This window comes from Oncorhynchus mykiss, chromosome 15 (assembly GCF_057628025.1).
Source record: "Oncorhynchus mykiss isolate SJ-2025 chromosome 15, ASM5762802v1, whole genome shotgun sequence".
NCBI classification, from domain to species: Eukaryota; Metazoa; Chordata; class Actinopteri; order Salmoniformes; family Salmonidae; genus Oncorhynchus; species Oncorhynchus mykiss.
The window spans coordinates 17,223,126-17,248,841 of NC_143036.1; the positions used below are offsets into that span (position 1 = coordinate 17,223,126).

General features: G+C 44.9%; 1 protein-coding gene across 1 annotated transcript; it reads left to right on the forward strand.

Moving 5' to 3' along the window:
* The first annotated feature begins 220 nt into the window (after window positions 1-220).
* Window positions 221-23,467, forward strand: anks6 (ankyrin repeat and sterile alpha motif domain containing 6). Its single transcript, XM_021562489.3, has 16 exons — window positions 221-1,817; window positions 6,836-7,362; window positions 9,795-9,839; window positions 10,396-10,600; window positions 11,644-11,750; window positions 11,920-12,071; window positions 12,198-12,432; window positions 12,850-12,899; window positions 13,171-13,374; window positions 13,489-13,660; window positions 18,423-18,622; window positions 18,763-18,949; window positions 19,038-19,105; window positions 19,227-19,343; window positions 19,489-19,585; window positions 21,832-23,467. Exons 1-16 carry the CDS (start codon window positions 1,483-1,485, stop codon window positions 21,879-21,881), a joined length of 2,751 nt encoding a protein of 916 aa, XP_021418164.1. The 5' UTR covers window positions 221-1,482; the 3' UTR covers window positions 21,882-23,467.
* The last annotated feature ends 2,249 nt before the right edge of the window (window positions 23,468-25,716 follow it).

Below are 25,716 nucleotides of genomic sequence, written 5' to 3' on the forward strand. Positions count from 1 at the left end.
ACAGCTTTGTGCTTTAAACGTCCTACCGGCCAATGTAGGCCTCCTAGCAGTAACGGCAGACAAACTACTACGGACTTGTCAGATCTTTTAATTTATAGCCGTTGTTTCTATTATAAAAAGTGTCCCAGTATGCACTTGTGGAGTGGACCTCCAGCTCCTTGATTCGGTGCTGATGATATTGAGCTATTTATCAATGTTTGACAGGGTAATTGGAAAAGTTGATGCGAGGGCCATGGCTGTTGTACTTGGCCGATTGCCACAAATTGAAAAGAACATTACTCATTGAGAAGGATCCTTACAGTTAGGCTTATAAACTGTGTGTGGAGTAGAGTTATGAGAGGAGAAAGTGACCCTCAAATGAATTGACCTTAAAAAATGGTAGTCGACTCCACCACACACAATGCATTTCACAGGAGAATGGCTCCCTCTGCTGTCTATCTGTGGTGACACATTCAAGTATTGAAAACTGATCAAACCATTAGGGTCCTCAATAAGTCTCCCCAAAGGGTAGTGAACACTCTTTCATTGCCCTCCATTTCCCCCATAGATTTAAAAGGAATGGATTGGTGTACGATTAATAAAGTGGAGACTACCTCTAGCCCACACGTATACCCATTGTAATCTATGAGGGGGAGTGAACGAACACACTCAGGAGAAGAGTAGAGATTCTGACTGCAGCAAGTGTCTGTGTATATTATGGATTTTGCTCAAAGTATCCTTAAACTATCTTGATTGTATTCTTAAAACCTCACCGTTCCATAGTGAGCATATGCATGTTTATAATACATTCACGTAAGACAACTGCCAATTAAATGACCAACCACAACTCCAAATGAATAAACAGCCATATAAAACAATAGTAGTGGCGTAAAGAGAAACGTCATAGTCTACACATTGTTTCAGATACTAAAAAAGTGTCGTGTTCTCTCATTTATAAGCCTAGAGAACAGTAGGCCTATATCCAAAATTCCATGTCCTTTATCATGCCTAAATGAATATTAAAGTTGACCATTAAATATTCATACTAGGCTACTATACTATAAATTAATGTGATCGATTTTATTTTAACCATACATCACGGTCTGTAGCCCTCAACTATTTAGTCTAATGTTCCAAAGGACTCCTTTCGTCCAATGATACGTTTTTTTTTCTTTTTTTCAATAAAAGGGAGGTGGTCCGAAAAAGACTGCTCTTACATTGTCTTCATTTTGCGCACGCGTAGAATGGCAACATTTCCAGAGGTTGAGACGAGAGAGTAACTGGCTGCGAATATGATTTACATTAGAAAATAAAAAGCTTTATGCTTTTAATTTGTGTGATAATATTGGTCATAGTACAAACCAAAACGCCGTATTACTCGAGGAGAGAACTTTACTCTTGTTAGTGCGTCATGCTTTTCAGAGATGGGCCGCCGATAGACATTGGATTAAGGAGGAGAAAAGTTTTAGAACATCACAACTGGAACTCAAACTAACCTCGGAGATGAATTTAGGTGTTCCAGCAAACGCACTGTTGTTGTTTCGTGCTTGTGATGAAGGAGACTACGAAACTGCTCGAGGGATTCTTGATCCCGGGGCGAAAGATTCCGGGAGGCAAAGCAGACTGCGGTCAGAAGCGGGATCGGAATGCAATGTTGTGGACATCTCACGGGGACTTTCGCTAGTGCCAGTGGATTGCACAGATGAAGAGGGCAACACCGCGTTGCAGTTTGCCTCGGCGAGTGGACATGAGAATCTGGTCCGATTTCTACTGCGAAAGGGGGCTTCGGTGGACAGCCGTAACAACTATGGCTGGACGCCTCTCATGCAGGCTACAAGGTGTGGTTGCTACCAGTTTGTGCTCATGATATTGGTCAATCATGTATACAGATGTTAAATGGGTGTGTCCCCGATTAAAATGTTATAATTGTATTATAATATATGCACAACACAGATTGTGTATGATGAATACATTAAACAATCTATACTAGCCAGGGGTGAGTTTCCATAAAGATAATCTTAAATGTAGACTCGAAATGACGTTGCCACGAGTAGCACCTCAGATATTGGGTGTTCGAGCAGTAAGGGATGGATTATTATGTGCATAATGTACCTGGAGGGAAAGGGGGGAGGGTCATACTTTTTCCATTTCAGTCAATGGGAGGGTTTAGTATTTTTTTTATCTAGTCCAGTTCAGGGTCATGCAATTTGTAATTGATGACATTTCAATATTTCTCAGGGTTTTAAAATGAGTTGCTTATTAGGCTACATATCAACGTGTGGCCGATGCCGTCTCTCATCTCTGATTCTCCACTGGACGTGCAATTTCGAGTGTGCCTGTAGTGTGGTCTCAATCAAATTATCCATATCTGGTCAGGAAGATGGTGGAAACTTAGGTTTTGTTTGAAACTGCTAGTAATATAATAGTACAGAAAGTGAGAGTAGTGGGTTCAGTGGCAAGGAAGAAGGGAAATGAGAAAGAAGTAAAGCTGTGGTAGAAAATAGGAAACCACCACACTCGTTTTTATTCGGAGTGAGGGTTTTGGATCAATGCTACTTGGGAAATATGTTTAACGTCTCGAGGACAATCTGGCATGTGTTGAAGGAAAGTGAGTCACAAGAAGTGGTCTTATTTAGATTTTTTGTGTCTGCGAAGCAGAACAAGTTTAAGACTCAAAAAGATATCGGAGTGGACTGTTTCCTGTATAGATTTTCGTAGCAGGGGGCCTTTCAAGGGGGTTATTTTGAGGGTGGCTCAAGAAATAAAGGCAGAGGATATAACTGAAGACATCGATGGAGTGGTTGGTGCACGCTGACTGACCTGTATGGTGGATGGAGAAACGTAATGAACTTTATCCATGCTACAGTTTTTTGATTCATAGTTTCTCCCTTCTCATATAAAGTTAGGATTCATGAGCTTTTGTGCACAAGCCCCTTCAGTGTCATAAATGTGAAAGATTTAGTCATGTGAAGAGGTCGACCGATTATGCTTTTTCAACTCCGATGCCGATTATTGGAGGACCAAAAAAAAGTTGATACCGATTAATCGGACGTTTTTTTATTTTATTTTATTTGTAATAATGACAATTACAACAATACTGAATGAACACTAATTTTAACTTAATATAATACATCAATAATATCAATTTAGCCTCAAATAAATAATGAAACATGTTCAATTTGGTTTAAATAATGCAAAAACAAAGTGTTGGAGAAGAAAGTAAAAGTGCAATATGTGCCATGTAAGAAAGATAACGTTTAAGTTCCTTGCTCAGAACATGAGAACATATGAAAGCTGGTGGTTCCTTTTAACATGAGTCTTCAATATTCCCAGGTAAGAAGTTTTAGGTTGTAGTTATTATAGGAATTATAGGACTGTTTCTCTCTATATAATTTGTCTATGGTAGAAGAGCCACCACGACTAGTGAAGGTTTCTCGTCAACTGAAGGATAGTGAAATGCTAAAAAGGTGGACTTTGTATTATTTATTGTAATGGTCATGAACTTTACAGCACAAGCGGAGAAGAAGTGTAAGGAAATTGGAATCATTGTGAATGCTGCTGAATATTTGTGATTTCACAGCCGAGGCTGTGCAAGAAATCCTGTTGGTGAATGATATGCCATCACTGGCCCCTGAGCCTGTGTAGGAATGTAAACTCAGCAAAAAAAGTTATGTCCTCTCACTGTCAACTGCGTTTATTTTCAGCAAACTTAACATGTGTAAATATTTGTATGAACCTAACAAGATTCTACAACTGAGACATAAACTGAACAAGTTCCACAGACATGTGACTAACAGAAATTGAATAATATGTCCCTGAACAAATGGGGAGTCAAAATCAAAAGTAACAGTGCCTCCTCCTCATGGACTGCACCAGATTTGCCAGTTCTTGCTGTGAGATGTTACCCCACTCTTCCACCAAGGCACTTGCAAGTTCCCGGACATTTCTGGGGGAAATGGTCCTAGCCCTCACCCTCTGATCTAAAAGGTGCCAGACGTGCTCAATGGGATTGATCTGGGCTCTTCGCTGGCCATGGCAGAACACGGACATTCCTGTATTGCAGGAAATCACGCACAGAACGAGCAGTATGGCTGGTGGCATTGTCATGCTGGAGGGTCATGTCAGGATGAGCCTGCAGGAAGGGTACCACATGAGGGAGGAGGATGTCTTCCCTGTAACGCACAGCGTTGAGATTGCCTGCAATAACAACAAACTCAGTTCGATGACTCTGGGTCACACCGCCCCAGACAATGACAGACCCTCCACCTCCAAATCGATCCCGCTCCAGAGTACAGGCCTCGGTGTAACGCTCAATCCTTCAACGATAAACACGAATCCGACCATCACCCCTGGTGAGACAAAACCGTGACTCGTCAGTGAAGAGCACTTTTTGCCAGTCTTGTCTGGTCCAGCGACGGTGGGTTTGTGCCCATAGTCAGCGTTGTTGCCGGGGTTGTCTGGTTAGGACCTGCCTTACAACAGGCCTACAAGCCCTCAGTCCAGCCTCTCTCAGCCTATTGTGGACAGTCTGAGCACTGATGAAGGGATTGTGCGTTCCTGGTGTAACTCAGGCAGGTGGCATCCAATTTGTTGCATTTATACTTTACTTGAAAAATTTAAATATACTAAATAAATACCTTCTAATTTCAAAGTCATGTAAAATAAACGTAACACTCCACTAATTAAATGTATTTATTCCTACCTCATGCCATCACCATGAAAGGATGGGACATCACCACTTAACACATCCTGTAACTCTTCTGCTGACAAGTCTCGCACACCGAGCAGCTGCCACAACAACCTCAATTTTCGGAGACTTACGATCCATCCCTGCAGTACAATTAATAACTATTGCTATAAATGCTAAAAATCCAAATCTTACTGAAACTTATTTGACTTTTTGGCCTATCCCTCTGTACTGGTATATCTCTGCTACTCTCACCACTCCTCCCCCTTAACTTATCTTCCTCTACTTTCTTCACTGCCTCAGCATATGACAACTTCTGCTCTACTCTAACCCTGGAAACCTCAACCTCCATGGGCACCCCTACAATTAACACATTCCACTACTTTCCCCAGTACTACACATTCCTTTGTCTCATACCCTTCTGCACATGTCTCACACTTTGGACCCTCCCTCCTACACACTGCTGCCACATGCCCAATAGCTTGACACCTGTATCATCTTAATGTGTTCGGCACATACACTCGTACAGGATAACTTATATATCCTAACTTCACTTTGTCAGGCAAAGACTCAACTTCAAAACTCAAAAGAACAGACAATGACTCTTCTGTTTCCCCACTCTCGCCACCCTGTCTGCGTCGCATCAAACGACGAGCATCACATACACCAGGAATCTTTGCCCTCAGCTGGTCAGCCTTTATATCTACTGCTACTCCAGTTATCACTCCTTTCATTGGTGCCCTTTTCTTCAGAACGAAACAACTCACTTTTCTTGCCCCCATTCTTTTTACTTCGAGCGCTTTCTTCCTCTGCCCAACAGAAACAGAAACTAGACCACTTCTAGTTACCCTCACCGATATCACTTGACCCAACTCTTTTTTTCACCCACCGTGAAACCACAAATGGATCAGCCAAAAGGCAAGAGTCCACTTTTTCCAGGAACTTCACTCCTACCGTCAGACTCTTCTTCATCCTGATCCTCGGTGCATACCTCAGTCTCCGATAACTTCACCACACCTACCACCTTCGATACTTCACCCTCATTCACTTCCATTTCTCCTCCTGTCTTCACCAATCAGGCCCCCGAGGACGTGAATTGTCCAGGCTGGGCCTATAGGCTACCAAGTCCATGCTCAGAGAAGCACAGAGCAATGTTATATTTCTAAGATAGCAGCTGGGATGGTGTAAATAAAACTAGGCTGCATTACACTGCAATGGATATTTCAACCCTGAGCCCCGGGCCTGCTCTGCTCTTGATAATCCAAAACTTTTTTGTGTGCTGCCTAACCAATGGCTGTCCTATGTAGGCCTATGGTGTCAGTTTAGGAGGCGAGTCAAATGCTTCTTTCGAAAAATCATCTTTGAATGGTCTAGTCCCCAAAAAATGTGTGTGGACTAGCCTATAGCCAATGTTCTGTTCAGTTTTACAAGGAGAGAGAGAAGATGAGGAGGACCGGAGGTTAAATTTGATAGCTTGCTACTATTATAATTGATTTTTACTATGTTTCTTGCTGATGATGTAGGTCTGTTTATCATAGTTATTGATCTCACAATAAGCCAGATTTGAGTAACTTACATTGTGGTACTGAAACTTTAAGCAGCAGCCTCGGCACAATCAATCGGAAATGGACAACTCTTGGTGCTGAAAGTACGCTCGTGCTTCAACGGTCTTAGTTGTTGCGTAAATTCATCCACAATGCTGTTTACTTAGAACTGCATCTGTCATATTTCTGAGTGTACCTTTAAAGAGAGAGATCATCTTAATGATTAGAAACATATGCTCCCCTTGGTTTTGACTAGATGGTATACAGTCTCTCAGAATGGACTTTTCATAGCAAGTAAGGATAATTAACATGGTATGTTAGGAGAATTAGGTTAAGGTTAGGAAAATGGTTAGCGTTACCAAAAAGGCCATTTGTTTAAACTTTTGATGTCAATTTGACATAGGCTGTATCCCGTCTAGACATGACTGCTCTCCTCTCTCCTAACACTTCCTGGTCACCTGTGTACCATGTGACATATGACCCCATATGAAGGTTCTCCTAGTCTTCAAAACAATAAGCATTAACATCATTGTTCGTTCATTGCTTACCAATGGACTTAAGATGATCTTAGTACGTTTTTGGAATTATTTGGACAGTTCCATGACTTTGTCTTGTCGTCCACTAGGTTTGGCCATCTAAATGTGGCCCACATCCTGCTGGAGAACGGGGCGGAGATGAACGGCAGGAACCGGATGGGGGCCAGCGTGTTGACTATGGCGGCCAGAGGGGGCCACACCCATGTGGCCAAGCTCCTCCTGGAGAGCGGCGCCTACGTCGACGACTATGACCACCTGGCGCTCGCTGAGGGTGTCACCAACAGCAACAACAGCGTCGGAGACGAGGGTGGAAGGGAGTTCATGGATATCACGGCGCTCCTTGCTGCCTCACAGCATGGCCACGAGGCATCCGTTCGCCTGCTCCTGGAGTGGGGGGCGGAGGTGAACTTTTCCCAGAAGACCACGGGCTGGGGTGCCCTCATGCTGGCCACGCTGAGCGGGAAGGTGGTCGTGGCCCAGCAGCTGGTGGAGCGGGGTGCGGACCCGGACCAGGTCAACGTGCTGGCCAAGACTGCCTTCGAGCTATCGCTGCAGCTCAATCAGAGGGATGTCAAGGCCTACCTGGACTCCATTACCACCGTGCGCCCACAGCCAGGTATAGAACAGCCACGAGTTCACTACTCTCTCCATGTGTAATGAAGGTGGTTCGACGAACCACACTAATGTGATGAGTAACCCTAGCAACGTCTAGGCCTTATCTCTACGGGCTAACACAGTCTTGTGACATGTATGAGACTTGGATTTGAACCCTGGTTGGTTGCACACTGTTGGAAATCAGTTTTCCAGTATTTTCATTAAGCCTATTTAGGTGGACTGGAACAGACCCCCATCTAACTCTGTTACACCCAGCCTCAAAACATTTAGGCTAGTTTTCAATTGGTTGAGGAAATGTTATTGTTGACAGGCCTTGATGCTGATTCAGGGATATCTGTCCCACTGAAGAGGCATTCAGGAGAACACTAATCTGATATGCAGTCAAATTAGGCCAACAAGGCACAAAGCAGTTTTTCTATTTCTGATATGATTGTCGTTAGTCAATACACAGATAAGATCGCAACAAGTTCATCTTTGAGACTAAACGGAAGTCTTCAGCGGATCTTGTACTGGTCACTCATAGGTAGTAGTCTCGATTGTTGTGAACATTTTCTAATTAACTCAAAGCTTTATTGTAACACTACAATTGACACTCAATTGAAAGTAAAGCAGTGGTCACACCTTGGGTGTCTAAAAGAAAGAGACATTGTTACAGAGTTCCCCCCCTTAGACACCTGTTCTCTTTGATGTGCCTCTTGTCTTTGGCCAAGAAGTACACAGGAGGGAACGCGAATTTGAAACCTACCCTTGAAAACGTCTGAGCTCTGCATTTCTTGACAAATTGTTATTATAGCAGGGCTGTGTTCAGCAGCGGGACGCAAACTGAACGCTGCAGATAGAAATTTCACAAATAGAGCTGACACGATTCCTCACTCTACATGTCAGAGAGGCAAGTCTGTTGTACATAATATATTTCTATCTGAACGTCCCGCGATGTTGTGGCCCTCTGAACGTAGGTAGAGAAGTACCACCTTAAAGGGACAGTTTACCCCAAAATAAAACAATTTTTATTTGAACGTTTTCGCCCCCAAATTCCTGTGTAGATCCTGCGATATTAGGAAAAATCTGCAGGCCTCAATTTCAAGTGAATGGGAAAGATTGGCACCATTTAAGCCTAGTATTTAGATGGTTAGTGCCAGTAATTCCCATTCTAAGCAGATGCAAGACCACCTTTTGAGCTATAATGGAAACAAACTTTGATTTTGGGGTGGGCTATCCCTTTAAACATCTGAATCTTCCTAGAATTTCTTCAGCCAGTTACCCATTCTAATGATCAACATGACTCAGTAATGCCAATTAACCACATCATCCTGTATAACTGGAAAGACAACGCACAGTTGAAGTTGGAAGTTTACATACACTTTAGCCAAATGCATTTAAACTCAGTTTTTCACAGTTCCAGACATTTAATCCTAGGAAAAATGCCCTGTCTAAGGTCAGTTAGGATCACCACTTTATTTTAAAAATGTGAAATGTCAGAATAATAGTAGAGAGAATGATTTATTTCAGCCTTTATTTATTTCATCACATTCCCAGTGCGTCAGAAGTTTGCACACACTCAGTTAGTATTTGGTAGCATTGCCTTTAAATTGTTTAACTTGGGTCAACTGTTTCGGATAGCCTGCCACAAGCTTCCCACAATAAGTTGGGTGAATTTTGGCCCATTCCTCCTGACAGAGCTGGTGTAACTGAGTCAGGTTTGTAGGCCTCCTTGCTTGCACACGCTTTTTCAGTCCTGCCCATACATTTTCTAAAGGATTGAGGTCAGGGCTTTGTGATGGCCACTCCAATACCTTGACTTTGTTGTTATTAAGCCATTTTGCCACAACTTTGGGAGTATGCTTGAGGTCATTGTCCATTTGGAAGACCCATTTGCGACCAAGCTTTAACTTCCTGACTGATGTTTTAAGCTGTTGCTTCAGTATATTCCAATAATTTGCCTCCCTCTTGATGCCATCTATTTTGTTAAGTGCACCAGGCCCTCCTGCAGCAAAGCACCCCCACAACATGATGCTGCCACCGTGCTTTCATGGTTGGGATGGTGTTCTTCGCCTTGCAAGCCTCCCCCTTTTCCTCCAAACATAACGATGGTCATTATAGCCAAACAGTTCTGAAAAACATATATAACATATTTTCTGCTTGCATTTTCCCTATTGTTTTGCTGTTCAATTGATATATCAGAGATCTCAAAGTCACGGCTAAAATGTTCTCCATTGAATTCTTACAATGCATATATTGTTATTGTACGCTATGGTAAGCACATTAACCTTAACCACAGTTCAGGACTAAAAGGACCAGTCACATGTTTTGAGTTCCCTTATCGGTCTGCCTGGCTAGCAGTCATGTGATTGTGGTCCACTCTCTTGGTGGATTTGGACTGAGCTTTGTTGTCTCTAGGTACATTCATCTTCTGTTCTTTTACCACCTGCATAGATGACGAGAAGAGGAGACCAGATGTTTTCAGTGCCTTGAAGTTAGGTGAGTTTAGCGGACACAGGCACATACTAAACAGAGGTTTGCATTGTAAGGGGAAAGCTGTCATATTGAGTTATGTCTGCAAGAGTGGGCATAACACTACCATGCATTTACAGTAAGTAATCCAACCATGCATGTAGTTCAACCAAAGAGTCATACCTAAACATTCCTGAAGTAGGGACTATGTGAGTTTGAGAGAATCTAACATGGTATGTGCACTGGGCAGTATTGCATGCTTGCTCAATGCAGTCTGTGGTAAAACCCTGGGAGGGAAGAATGTGTGGGGTCTGAGAGGGCTGAAAATATTTGAGACTTTTGGGTGGAGGACAGAGACCTTTGTTTCAATAAGAATGTATGTAGCTGGAATTGAGTAGTCTGTGGTAATCTTGTGCGTGCGTGCGTTCATACTCATATCTGTGTGAGTGTGTGTGTTTGCACGTGTGCATGTGTGTTTGCACGTGTGCATGTGTGTTTGTTTGTGCATGTGTGTTTGTGCATGTGTGTTTGTGCATGTGGGTTTGTGTGTGTGTGTGCATGTTTGTGCATGTGTGTGTCCCAGGAAACTCCCAGCTGGTGAAGGAGATCTTGGAGGAAGATCCATCCCAGGTGAACATGGCCAACCCGGACGGGGCGTCTCCCCTGATGATCGCAGCCGTCAGTGGGCAGCTGGAGGTGGTGCAGCTCCTGCTGGAGAAGAGCGCCGACGTGGACAAACAAGATGGAGTACACGGCTGGACGGCCCTCATGCAGGCCACGTACCATGGGTACATATGTGACGCATGACCGCAATTTTGATTACACTTTCTTATTCTACACAGACACCTTCACAAACACACAATGGCTAAAACACATACACTACCGGTCAAAAGTTTTAGAACAACTACTCATTCAAGGGTTTTTCTTTATTTTTACTATTTTCTACATTGTAGAATAATAGTGAAGACATCAAAACTAGAAAATAACACATGGAATCATGTAGTAACCAAAAAAGTGTTGAACAATATATTTTATATTTAAGATTCTTCAAATAGCCACCCTTTGCCTTGATAAAGGCTTTACACACTCTTGGCATTCCCTGAACCAGCTTCACCTGAAATGCTTTTCCGACAGTCTTGAAGGAGTTCCCACATATGCTGAACACTTGTTGGCTGCTTTTCCTTCACTCTGCGGTTCGACTCATCCCAAACCATCTCAATTTGTTTGAGGTCGGGGGATTGTGGTGGCCAGGTCATCTGATGCACTTGAAGAAACGTTCAAAGTTCTTGAAAATGTCCATATTGACTGACCTTCATGTCTTAAAGTAATGATGGACTGTCGTTTCTCTTTGCTTATTTGAGCTGTTCTTGCCATAATATGGACTTTTACCAAATAGGCTGTCTTCTGTATACCCCCCTACCTTGTCACAACACAACTGATAGGCTCAAACGCATTAAGAAGGACAGAAATTCCACAAATGTACTTTTAAGAAGGCACACCTGTTAATTGAAATGCATTCCAGGTGACTACCTCATGAAGAGGGTTGAGAGAATGCCAAGCGTGTGCAAAGCTATCATCACGACAAAGTGTGGCTGTTTCAAGAATCTCAAATATAATTTGTTTAACACTTTTTTGGTAAATGCATGATTCCATGTGCTATTTCATAGTTTTGATGTCTTCACTATTATTCTACAATGTAGAAAATAGTAAAAATAAATAAAAGCCCTTGAATGAGTAGGTGTTCTAAAACATTGACCGGTGTATACAGTCAAGGTGATTTTTAAGTTGTCTTCTAATCTAAGCTTTTCTTCTTTCGTACCTGTGCTCATAGGAATAAAGATGTGGTGAAGTATCTGCTTAGTCAGGGTGCAGATGTCAACCTGCGAGCCAAGAATGGCTACACTGCTTTTGACCTGGTCATGCTGCTGAATGACCCAGGTAAAACCACAACACAATCTGACGCTGCTTCTGAGTTTACTGGTGCAGATAGTCCGTGTGAAGTGTTATAATGCATTTGCACTGTGATATGTGTTATCATTGCTAGTGCTTAGTACACCTGGTAAACCCAATGCACCCAAGTCACACTCTGCCGTTCTCTTCCCTACAGACACTGAGCTGGTGAGGTTGTTGGCGTCCGTCTGCATGCAGGTGGACAAAGACAAGGGAAAACACAGGGGCAGGACTCCCCTCACTGGCTCCAAGAGCAGGCAGTCTCTTAATAATGTCCCTGTACCACCTGATGACAGAGGAGGATTAAAGGTCAGGCACTGTTTAGATCAGGGCCAAATTAAATCCAATTTTGGGATGCGTTTCGCCCAGGGGCTGTATGTTGTGCACTCTGTTTATTATCATATGGCATATGACTACTGTCTCCTTCCTGTCCAGTCGTGGTGGAACAGGATGTCTAACAGGTTCAGGAGGCTTAAGCTGACCCACACTCTAAGACACGGGCTATCCTCCAACCGCCTGGCCCCCTTCCCTGATGAACCTGAGGCACCTCTAGACGCCACCATGAAGGCTGAGAGGAAGAGTGCCACCCCGTGCGGGGTGGTGTCACCCCCTGCAGCCATGGGGAGTACTGACAGCAGCACGGCCTGGACAGCCAAGAGCAAAGACAGTGGTGAGACACGGGGGAAATAAGACCTTTCCCAATAACAATGTTCCAGTTTTTGTTTTGTAAACAGAATTTTTGCAGTACTTCTTTTTACAGTATAGTCAGTTTAGAATAAGCAAGAATTAGCTAGTATTGTATAAGCTGTCCTACTGATTGTGCATGGATTGTTTGTGAGAAATGGGAATTAAACAAAAGTATGGTAAATGTCTGTAAGTGGCATTTCCTAGAAGCCATCTTGTTTCCCTGATGTTTTGAAACGGTTCATTTTTCACAATGGCCATATTCCTCCTGAGAGATTTAGTTGAAACATTCTATTTTGTGGTCAGTGGCTGAAACAGTTGGGCCTTGAATACAGGAACATGAAAGAATGTCATGTATGGTTCTACTAAACTACCTATGGATTTATTTGTATCTGTTTCATAGGTCTTGGCAGAACGGGCACAGAGAAGGATGACTTTCTAATAACCACAATGGTAGGAGTCTTTACATTTGAAGAGGTTTTGAATTTAAGTGAATTAACCATGATAAGCCCTGTGGCTACATTTCATTGAAACTTCAGTTGAAGTGAACAATGGAGTCCTGTGGCAAACTGCTACACATTGTGGATATTATTGACAGAAAACTGTGAAAATGGAGATGCTCTGTCCGGACTGGGGACCATAGACTATTTACTGTGTATGCTACGGCATAGATAATGCAATGCTGGCGTGATTGAACTGATTGAAGCTTCTACTAAACTTTCAGCTGAGAAATGGGGCGCCGCTGACCCGTCTGCCAAACGACAAGCTGAAGGCAGTGATCCCACCCTTTCTGCCCCCGTCGAACTTTGAGCCGTGGAACTCAGACCGCTCCAGGGTCATCAAAGAGGGCAAGAGCGAAGCCTCACGGCTGCCCATGCCACAGAGACCAGGCAAAGCCAACTTCAACAGCAGCGGCAACTCTGACATTGTGAGTCACACGTTGCTGCCAATTTTTTTTTTTTTTACTGTAATTGAAACTCAATGATAAATTGTGATTTTGAAGTGAAGAAAAATTATTATTTCCTTCCATGCTGTGTCACAGACCTCTATCAGTCGTGTGGTGAGCAGGTCCATTAAGTTCCCCAGCCTCACCAAGGGCCCCTCATCCACCTCCCCCTCCAACTCAGGCAACTACCACTCCCCCCACTCCTCAGGTGGCTCCAACGGGGTGGCAGGGCTCAACCGCCACGGGCCAGACTCACACAACCGCTCAGGTACAGGCACATGAAAACACACTTGGCTAGGTGTCATACACACACACACACCACACACACACTTTCAGACTATTCCTACTGCCTGAGCAGAGATCAAATGATTACTGAACTGGCGTCAACAGAGATGGTCGCCTCGCTTCGCATTCTTAAGAAACTATGCAGTATTTGTTTTTTTTATGTATTATTTCTTACACTATTACCCCAGGAAATCTTAAGTCTTATTACATACAGCCAGGAAGAACTATTGGATAGAAGAGCAAAGTCAACTTACCAACATTTTGACCAGGAATATGACTTTCCCGAAATCGGATCCTCTGTTTGGACAATGGATCAGATCCCAGTAGGCGACCCAAAACAACGGCGCCGCAGAAGGGGCAGACGGAGTGGTCTTCTGGTCAGGCTCCGTAGGCGGGCACATCGCTCACCGCTCCCGAGTATACTACTCGCCAATGTCCAGTCTCTTGACAACAAGGTAGACCAAATTCGAGCAAGGGTTGCCTTCCAGAGCGACATCAGAGATTGTAACGTTCTCTGTTTCACGAAAACATCGCTCACTCGGGATACGTTAGAGTCGGTACAACCACCTGGGTTCTTCACGCATCACGCCAACAGAAACAAACATCTCTCTGGTAAGAAGAAGGGCGGGGGTGTATGCCTTATGATTAACGAGTCGTGGTGTGATCCTAACAACATACAGGAACTTAAGTCCTTTTGTTCACCTGACCTAGAATTCCTTACAATCAAATGCCGACCGCATTTTCTACGAAGAGATTTCTCTTCGATTATAATCACAGCCGTGTATATCCCCTCAAGCAGACACCTCGATGGCCCTGAAAGAACATCATTGGACTCTATGTAAACTGGAAACCACATATCCTGTGGCTGCATTAATTATCGCTGGGGATTTTAACAAGGCTAATCTGAAAACAAGGCTCCCTAGATTTTATCAGCATATCGAATGCGTGACCCGGGCTGGAAAAATTCTGGATCATTGCTACTCTAACTTCCGCGACGCCTACAAAGCCTTCCTCGCCCTCCTTTCGTCAAATCTGACCACGACTCCATTTGTTGCTCCCAGCCTATAGACAGAAACTAAATCAGGAAATGTCCGTGCTCAGGTCTGTTCAACGCTGATCCGACCAAGCTGATTCCACGCTTCAAGATTGCTTCAATCATGTGGACTGGGATATGTTCCAGATAGCGTCAAACAACAACATTGATGTATACGCTGATTCGGTGAGTGAGTTTATTAGCAAGTGCATCAGCGATGTTGTACCCATGGTGACTATTAAAACATTCTCCAACCAGAAACCATGGATTGATGGCAGCATTCGCGCAAAACTGAAAGAGCATACCACTGCTTTTAATCATGGCAAGGCGACCGGAAACATGACCGAATGCAAACAGTGTAGCTATTCTCTCCGCAAGGCAATCAAACAAGCTAAGCGTCAGTATAGAGACAAAGTAAAGTCGCAATTCAACGGCTCAGACACGACTTATATAGCAGGTGTAACACTCGTCTGAAGAAGTGGACCAAAGCACAGCGTGGTATGTGTTCATGATTATTTATTCAAACTGAACACTGCTGGAGGCTCCGGACTGGGCACCATTGTTGCTGGAGGCTTCGGACTGGGCACCGTCGTTGCTGGAGGCTCCAGACTGGGCACCGTCATTGCTGGAGGCTCCGGACTGGAGGCCGTCTCTGGAGGCTCCGGACTGGAGGCCGTCTCTGGAGGCCCCGGACTGGAGGCCGTCTCTGGAGGCTCCGGACTGGAGGCCGTCTCTGGAGGCTCCGGACTGGAGGCCGTCGCTGGAGGCTCTGGATTGGTGGCCGTCGTTGGAGGCTTCGTGCCATGACTCCTCACTGGAGGCTTCGTGCCATGACTCCTCACTGGAGGCTTCGTGCCATGGATCATCACTGGAGGCTTCGCCATGGATCATCACTGGAGGCTTCGTGCCATGGATCATCACTGGAGGCTTCTTGCCATGGATCATCACTGGAGGCTTCGTGCCATGGATCATCACTGGAGGCTTCGTGCCATGGATCATCACTGGAGGCTTCGTGCCATGGATCATCACTGGAGGCTTCGTGCCATGGATCATCACTGGAGGCTTCTTGCCATGGATCATCACTGAAGGGAGGAGACACACATGAGGCCTGGCTCTGGGAGCATTCACAGGGCTCACCAGGCTGGGGAGACATCCAGGAGGCCCTGTCCTTCTGGGGATAGGCACCAGATACACTTGGCCGTGGAGGCGCACTGGAGGTCTTGAGCTTAGAGCCTGCACAACCCATGCTGGCTGGATGGTGACTTTGGCCCGGCACGTGCGGGGCGCAGGCACAGGACACACTGGGCTGTGCAGACGCACTGGAGACACAGTGTGCAGAGCCGGCGCAGGATATCCTGGGCCGTAGAGACGTACTGGAGGTCTGGAGAGCAGAGCTGGCACAATCCTTTCTGGCTGGATGCTCACCCTAGCCCGGCAGATGCGGGGAGCTGGGATGTAGCGCACCGGGCTAAGAACGAGTACTGGAGACACTGTGCGCTCCACCGCATAATACGGTGCCTGACCAGTACGACGCTCCCTCCGGTAAGCACGGGGAGTTGGCTCAGGTCTCCAACCTGGCTCAGCCAATCTCCCCATGTGCACCCCCCCCCAAAAAATTGGGGAGTGGCCTCCCGGTCTTTAGTGCCAGCCTTGTCCCTGTGTAATCCTTGGCCCTTTTACTAGCTGCCTCTGCCTTCCTTGCTGCTTCGACCTGCTCCCATGGCAGGCGATCTTTTCCGGCCAGGATCTCCTCCCACGTGTAGAATCCTTTGCCGTCCAGGATGTCCTCCCATGTCCAGTCCTCCTTACCACGCTGCTTGGTCCTTTGGTGGTGGGTAGTTCTGTAACGCTCATCTGAAGAAGAGGACCAAAGCGCAGCGTGGTACGTGTTCATGATTATTTATTCAAACTGAACACTGAAACAAAAATAACAAAGTGGAACAAAACTAAACAGTTCTGCCTGGTGCAAACAGAAAACAACTACCCACAAAACACAGGTGGAAAAAGCTGCCTAATTATGATTCTCAATCAGAGACCACGATAGACAGCTGCCTCTGATTGAGAACCACACCCGGCCAAACACAAAGAAATAGAAATAAAGAAACTAGAATGCCCACCCTAGTCACACCCTGGCCTAACCAAAATAGAGAATAAAACCCTCTCTATGGCCAGGGCGTGACGGCAGGGTCTACAGTCAATCATGGATTACTAAAAGAAAACCAGCCCCGTCACGGACACCGATGTCTTGCTCCCAGATAAACTAAACAACTTCTTTGCTCGCTTTGAGGACAATACAGTGCCACTGACACGGCCCGCTACCAAAACCTGCGGGCTCTCCTTCAGCACAGCCAACGTGAGTAAAACATTTAAACGTGTTAACCCTCGCAAGACTGCCGGCCCAAACCGCATCCCTAGCCGCGTCCTCAGAGCATGCACAGACCTGCTGGCTGGTGTGTTTACGGACATATTCAATCTATCCTTATCCCAGTCTGCTGTTCCCACATGCTTCAAGAGGGCCACCATTGTTCCTGTTCCCAAGAAAGCTAAGGTAACTGAGCTAAACGACTATCGCCCCGTAGCACTCACTTCTGTCATCATGAAGTGCTTTGAGAGACTAGTCAAGGACCATATCACCTCCACCCTACCTGACACCGTAGACCCACTCCAATTTGCTTACCACCCCAATTGGTCCACAGACGACGCAATCGCAACCACACTGCACACTGCCCTAACTCATCTGGACAAGAGGAATACCTATGTAAGAATGCTGTTCATCGATTACAGCTCAACATTTAACACCATAGTACCCTCCAAACTCGTTATTAAGCTCAAGATCCTGGGTCTCGACCCCGCCCTGTGCAACTGGATGATAGCGGGGTGAACAGGCAGTGGCTCGGGTGGTTGTTTTCCTTGATGATCTTTATGGCCTTCCTGTGACATCGGGTGGTGTCGGTGTCCTGAAGGGCAGTTAGTTTGCCCCCGGGGATGTGTTGTGCAAACCTCACTACCCTCTGGAGAGCCTTACGGTTGTGGGCGGAGCAGTTGTCGTACCAGGCGGCAAACTACCTGATCTTCAGGACACCGACACCACCCGATGTCACAGGAAGGCCATAAAGATCATCAAGGACAACAACCACCCGAGCTACTGCCTGTTCACCCCGCTATCATCCAGAAGGTGAGGTCAGTACAGGTGCATCAAAGCAGGGACCGAGAGACTGAAAAACAGCTTCTATCTCAAGGCCATCAGACTGTTAAACAGCCACCACTAACATTGAGTGGCTGCTTCCAACATACTGACTCAACTCAATTGGATGCCACTTCATATAATGTTTACATACCCTACATTACTCATCATATCTGTATATATATACTGTATTTACTGTACTCAATACCATCTACTGCATCTTGCCTATGCCGTTCGGCCATCGCTCATCCATATATTTATATGTACATATTCTTATTCATTCCTTTACACTTGTGTGTATAAGGTAGTTGTGAAATTGTTAGATTACTTGTTAGATATTATTGCACGGTCAGAACTAGAAGCACAAGCATTTCGCTACACTCGCATTAACATATGCTAACCATGTGTACGTGACCAATAAAATGTTATTTGGTTTGATTTTATCTGTGAGATTTGAGCAGACGGCTAGTGCTAGTACTACTCAGTGGTAGTGCTACTCACGGGCTGTGATTCTTCTCTTCCCCAAAGGGGGCAGTTCAGACAGCGTCCTGTCACAAATTGCTGCCCAGAGGAAGAGAGCTGCAGGCCTGTTGGATCCAAAGGCCCAGGCAGCAGAGGTGCCAAGCCCCACCCCTGTGCCTGCTCCTGCCCCCACCGTGCCTGACATCAGTCTCCCAGACATCCACAGCACCCCCAGCCTGGTGTCCAGCGACGTCCACTCCAGACGGGTCAGATATAATATTGATACGTAGAAGGACAACCTATTACAAACCTTGTTATAAGACATTATAAAGGCTCATACATGCTTACAACATGTCAGTGTTAACTAGTGTGCCAAGTGATTCACACCCATCTATTTTCTTTACAGAAAGCTGACCTAAAGAAGAGACCCCAGTCTGGGAACTCCTCTACCTCCAAGAGCACCTCTCCCACCCTGACCCCGTCTCCATCCCCCACCCCCAAACCTCCCCCAGGGGACTCCCTGTCCTCTGCCTCCTCCCACCCGCGCTCCAAGAGCAGCGGCGGCTCCAGCAGTGGCACCATCACCGACGAGGGTGAGACAGTGCATCTCTGGTTGATGTAAATACTTTAAAAAACAATCCCTTCCTCTGCTTATCTCTGCTGATCTCTCACTACACCCAGATGAGCTGTCCAGTATCCTGAAGAAACTCTCGTTGGAGAAATACCAGCCCATATTCGAAGAGCAAGAGGTATGCGTTATCCTCACTGTAGCTTTAGCCGTTGTGTATTTGCTACTTATCCTAAAATGTTCATAGCTGTGGTTTAAATCTCATGTCATCTACTCACTCAGTCAATGTGCATCCAATACAGGTGGATATGGAGGCTTTCCTTACTCTAACAGATGGAGATTTAAAGGAACTTGGGATTAAGACAGACGGGCCTAGACAACAAATACTGGCAGCTATTTCTGAACTCAATGCTGGGAAGGTGTGTTCAATATTTACCAACCCCCCTCTGTGTTCCGTGCCTATCTATTTGTTTTAGTTACCAAAGAGGGATCACAGCTTGATACATCCAATTAAAATGTATAAATACAATGTATTATTATTATTCATCTGAATTGTTGCTGCAGGGGAGAGAGAGGCAGATTTTGCAGGAGACCATCCACAACTTCCAGTCCTCCTTTGGCAGCAGTGCCAGCAACCCCAGACCGCCAGGACAGCCACGCTGTGAGTGTTATGACGTCACACACCCCTAATCAAGATGCAGGACACATGGCGTCCAAATCCAATATTAGAAGTTAACAACCCAGACGAACCACCCCGGCTCCGAGTGAGCTAAATAAAGACCGACTCGGAGAATGAGTGCACAATTTGTAGTCGCTTATAGATATGTCAGGGACTTCTATTACAGTAATATTGAAGGGCTCTGGCTAGTATTTCTTAGCCAGCTAGAAGGATGAAGTAAGAACCTAACTTTACACGGCGTCTACCTCGGCAGGAGAAAAAATACGCTACTAAGTTCTCATAATAACTTTGCTTTACAGAAAGTAGGCTATTGAGACAAACAGTGATGTGGCGCTCAGTGGTGAGGCTGAGGCCGTCTGCAATGCATGCAGGAGGAAGGAGAGAAGACGTAGAGAGAGGGGAAGCAAGCGGAGAGGTTAGTAAAGTGGTTCCCAAACTTAGAGTTGGGGCCCTATGCGAGGTCCTCTTAGAAAATCTTATCAAACAAGTTAGGAACTTTAAAAATTATATGTTTCTAAATGAGCATCTCGACATGGCCTATCTTCCCTATAGGCCTACAACCAGCAACATGCCACCCTGCATCCCACTGCTGGCTTACATTTGAACCTAAGCAGGGTTGGTCCTGGATGGAAGACTAAATGCTGCTGGAAGTGATTGGAGGGCCAGTAGGAGGCACTCTTTCTTCTGGTCAAATATTTTTTGTTTTTTCCCCCCAATGCCCCAGGGCAGTGATTGGGGACATTGCCCTGTGTAGGGTGTCATCTTTCAGATGGGACGTTAAACGGGTGCCTGTGGTCACGAAAGATCACATGGCACTTGGCAAAAGGACACATGGTAAAAGTAGGGGTGTTAACCCCGGTGCCCTGGCTAAAATCCCAATCTGGCCCTCATACCATCATGACCACCTAATCATCTCCAGCTTCCAATTGGCGTATTCCTTTCCCCTTTAACTATTCCCAGGCCTCCCGAGTGGCACAGCGGTATAACGCACTGCATCGCAGTGCTTGAGGCGTCATTACAGCCCTGGGTTCGATCCCAGGCTGTTTCACAACCGGCTGTGTACGGGAGACCTTTGAGGCGGCACACAATTGGCCCAGCATTGTCCGGGTTAAGGGCTATGTCCCATTGTGCTCTAGCGACTCCTTGTGGTGGGTCGGGTGCTTGCTTGCTGACATGGTTTTCAAGTTGGGTGGTGTTTCGGCTGACTCATTGGTGCGGCTGGCTTCCGGGTTAAGCGAGCAAGTGTGTCGAGAAGTAGTGGGGCTTGGCAGAGTCCTGTTTCGGAGGACGCATGGCTCTTGACCTTCGCCTCTCCCGAGTCCGTAGGGGAGCTGCAGCTATGAGACAAGACTGTAACTACCAATTGAATATCACAAAATAAGGGGTGTTAACCCCGGTGCCCTGGCTAAAATCCCAATCTGGCCCTCATACCATCATGACCACCTAATCATCTCCAGCTTCCAATTGGCGTATTCCTTTCCCCTTTAACTATTCCCAGGCCTCCCGAGTGGCACAGCGGTATAAAAGTACAGTACAAAAAAATGTTTTAAATATTCCCTGGGTCATTGCTGTAAATAAGAATGTGTTCTCAGTCAATTTACCTGGTTAAATAAAATAATTAAAATGCAAACTATGCAATTCTAAAAATGTCACGTTTTCATTTTATATCGGTGGTTGTTCATCTTGTCCGTTTCACACATTTATTTTTTTTGACCAATACATCACTGATATTAATACAGAATCGATAGTAATATTCTAATAATTCATGTGAATGTGATAATAAAATCAATCATCTGTGCTCCATTGATGTTTGTTTGTGCAGAGCTTGATCAGTAATGCCTAGGAATACAAATGTGAACGCTATGTAATTTCAAGAGTTTATGATTTTATGCAAATCGTCATTACAACTGACTGATGCTATGTGTCAGTGTGAAAAATGTGTCATATTCCACCCCTTTTCAGGGGTATAAGATTACAACTGTGTAGCTAGTAGGCAATGTGTTTGTAGGTTGAATGAGGGTAATGAACCTACATCAGCCAAGGTGATAATGGCTGGGGTCAATTTTGCTTGTTTTTGCTGTTCTCCAAATAGCATTTTAAGTATTTGAATTGTATAGAAATTCAGTAAATTAGCTTTAATTTAAAAAAATAATAATCTAATCCTTCTGGACCTAATTAAAACTCAAACCCTGGTTACGGCCCTGATGGTAATCATTCTGTCCTTGTAGCTCCTACAGGCTGGGTCCGACACCAGGTGCGCACCTCCAACAAGAGGTAACAACACCACGCTGCGACTGAGGACCAACCGTATAGGAGGTCAGAGATGACCCTATAGCCCAGGTGTGAGGAGACTCTACTGGACGCCAGCGTTCCAGAGCACTGCTGCGTGTGAGAGGACGCTGCAGCACAGACCCCCGAAAGGGATCCCCATGGGCTGGCGACCCCGTGCCCAGCGCCCTGCTGCTTACCGACAGAGCACAACGTGATGTGCGGCCATCATTTATTGCCATGGCAACAGGGCTGTCACGCCAACTGCTGACCTATAGGGGAGATACAGTAGAGGAAGTGGGCGCGTACTAAGAGAGAACAGACCTAGTCATGTCTTAATGGATGTGGGAGATGAAAGCCTTTAAACTGAGATCAAGACTTTTGGGCACTGAGGATGTACTATGTGAGAAGAGAACTTCAGGGACGGTTTCACAGACACAGATTAAGCCTAGTCCTGAACTAAAAAGTACATCAAGAGAATCTCCATTAAACCAAATCAAATTTATTTATATAGCCCTTCGTACATCAGCTGATATCTCAAAGTGCTGTACATAAACCCAGCCTAAAACCCCAAACAGCAAGCAATGCAGGTGTAGAAGCACGGTGGCTAGGAAAAACTCCCTAGAAAGGCCAAAACCTAGGAAGAAACCTAGAGAGGAACCAGGCTATGTGGGGTGGCCAGTCCTCTTCTGGCTGTGCCGGGTGGAGATTATAACAGAACATGGCCAAGATGTTCAAATGTTCATAAATGACCAGCATGGTCGAATAATAATAAGGCAGAACAGTTGAAACTGGAGCAGCAGCACAGCCAGGTGGACTGGGGACAGCAAGGAGTCATCATGTCAGGTAGTCCTGGGGCATGGTCCTAGGGCTCAGGTCCTCCGAGAGAGAGAAAGAGAGAAGGAGAGAATTAGAGAACGCACACTTAGATTCACACAGGACACCGAATAGGACAGGAGAAGTACTCCAGATATAACAAACTGACCCTAGCCCCCCGACACATAAACTACTGCAGCATAAATACTGGAGACTGAGACAGGAGGGGTCAGGAGACACTGTGGCCCCATCCGAGGACACCCCCGGACAGGGCCAAACAGGAAGGATATAACCCCACCCACTTTGCCTAAGCACAGCCCCCACAACACTAGAGGGATATCTTCAACCACCAACTTACCATCCTAAGACAAGGCTGAGTATAGCCCACAAAGACCTCCGCCACGGCACAACCCAAACATGCTTCTGAGTCCAGGACTAGTCTTAATCTGTGTCTGGGAAATTGGCCCGTAATGTCTTAATGTATTTGGGAGATAACATTTTGAGGCTGGGATTAAGATTATCACATGTTGATGATGTAAGAGGTGGGAGGAATTCTGGTTTGCCAGAATGATGAGGGAAGATTGTTTTTATTTGTAAAAAAAAAAAAAAGTTTCCTTCTGCCTTTCTCTTTTTTTCTTCTTTACCATTTCACTACTGTTAGTTTTGTAATATGCTTTCTTGTATAAGGTTTCATGATTTGTGTGTGAACAAAGTAAGTCAGTTTTAGTCTGATGATGTGAATGGTGGCTGAACTGTCATTATTAAAACCCATGAAAAGATGGACATAGTGTTTTCTTTTGTTGGAGTTACGACTGCAGCCGACCTACACATTGCTCTCTACAGACTGAGTCCACACTAACTCTCAACTTTATGTATGATAGTTTTTTTTTTTTCCCCATAGGAATAGACTCAACATTCCATGCTGCTTTGATCAGGGATGGGCATCTTTGATGGGGGTGGGGGCCACAAAAACGAATCTCATCATGAGGGGCCGCAGTGGCTCACTGGTCTGTGTACCCACATCCATACCAGTCAGAGCCGGCCCTAGGCTTTTGGGGGCCCTAAGTGAACATTTGTAGCTAGCAAAATATTTTAGCGCCCTCCCCTTGACAGCGGAGAGTACATTTCCTGTAATTCTGTTCATGTTGCCATAGGGTGGAGAGAAATGTTTGCAGTTTTAAATATATGAGTCAGGGTGACTAACAAGAGTGACTTACAAACTAAATGTGTGCATGTGTGAACATCATGCAACGGTTGTGAATATACCTTTGGTGGGAGTGTCAAGAACATCACACAAGCATTTCGCTACACTCGCATTAACATCTGCTAACCATGTGTATGTGACAAATACAATTTGATTTGATTTGAAGAACATCACTGTTGAGAGTTATTTCTGGTTGCAAGCATATGGATCCAGGAATGAATGGAATTATATATTACATTGTTACATTCTATATTACATGTATTTAAGTATTTTTATTGTTGTAGTAGGGACAATAACATTACTAATTTAAAATATATATATATACTGAACAAAAATATAAATGCAACATGCAAAAATGTCTAAGATTTTTCAGAGTTACAGTTCATATAAGAAAATCAGTCAATTGAAATACATGTATTACGTCCTAATCAATGGATTTCACAGGACTGGGCAGAGGTGTAACTATTGGTGGTCCTTGGAGGGACATTCAGAATGTGTTTTTCTGCGCAAATGGGGCTTTATTAAAGACAGCAATACTCCTTACGCCGGATGTGGAGGTCCTGGGCTGGGTTGTGAGGCTGTTTGGATGTACTGCCAAATTCTCTAAAACGACATTGCAGGCAGTTTATGGTAGAGAAATTAACATTCAATTATCTGGCAACAGCTCTGGTGGACATTCCTGCAGTCAGCATGCCAATTGCACACTCCCTCAACTTGAGACATCTGTGGCGTTGTGTGACAAAACTGCACATTTTAAAGTGTCCTTTTATTGTCCCCAGCACAAGGTGTACCTGTGAAATGATCATGCTGTTTAAGCAGCTTATTGATATGCCACACCTGTCAGGTGGATGGATTGTTTTGGAAAAGGAGAAATGCTCACCTACAGGGATGTGAACACATTTGTGCACAAAATTAGCTTTTTGTGCGTATGGAACCTTTCTGAGATTTTTTATTTCAAATAATGGAACATGGGACCAACGCTTTACATGTTGCGTTTATATTTTTGCTCAGTGTACTTTAAGGATCTTGTTTTTATATACATTTTATTTGTATGTTTACCTCACATAATATAATTTAAAAGTATGCATGCAGGTGTCTGTAATTCAATAAATGTGGCAAAAACAAATGTAGACATTCATGAATACATTTCTATAGCATACAAAATATTGTTTACAATGGTGGGGGTGCCAAGATGGAGGCGCTGTGGCTTCAAAACAGCACCCCCTATAAGTGAGGACTTGGTGGACTGTATATTCTTTAGGTTAGGTTTTATTTCATGTGTTCAATCCCATGTGCTGGTAAGGGTACAGATGACAGACAGGTAGGATTCCAGTTGAGATGGTTTAATAATGCTGAAGATGCACAGGCACAGAACAGCAACGCACAGTGTGTGTAGTACGGATGGGCTAAGGCACTTAGTGGTCTGGCAACTTGCTTCAACCAAAGTGTGTGTGCGTGTGTGTATGGTATATCAACAAGGATGCACACTGGTCTTGGCTAACACAATGAAAGCTAACTGGTGGGAAAACACAAGGATGGCTGGAACTTTCTCTCATTTGACTTCTCCCGAGCTGATCTTCTTCTCTAAGCTGGAAATCGCCCAGCGTGCTCTGCTCCACTTCCTCGGTGGGCGGAGCTAACATTGAACTAACATTACTGATATGATTAACTACAAAAACTTCACAGCTTTTTGTACAGACGCCCCTGAATTCACTATGTTAATTCACTCCTAAGAAAGGGTCAATACTTAACTTGACTATCTTAATTCTTACATGTCTTACCCAAACCTAACAGACATAAGACCAGTGTCTAGGGGTGAATGTAA

What these genes read in the sequence shown, in the direction of transcription:
- anks6 (XM_021562489.3), top strand. Translation starts at nt 1,483, where the DNA reads ATGAATTTAGGTGTTCCAGCAAACGCACTGTTGTTGTTTCGTGCTTGT. An exon ending in GCAGCGGCAACTCTGACATT is followed by an intron (nt 13,375 to 13,488) that starts GTGAGTCACACG and finishes GCTGTGTCACAG; the next exon opens with ACCTCTATCAGTCGTGTGGT. An exon ending in GCGACGTCCACTCCAGACGG is followed by an intron (nt 18,623 to 18,762) that starts GTCAGATATAAT and finishes TTTTCTTTACAG; the next exon opens with AAAGCTGACCTAAAGAAGAG.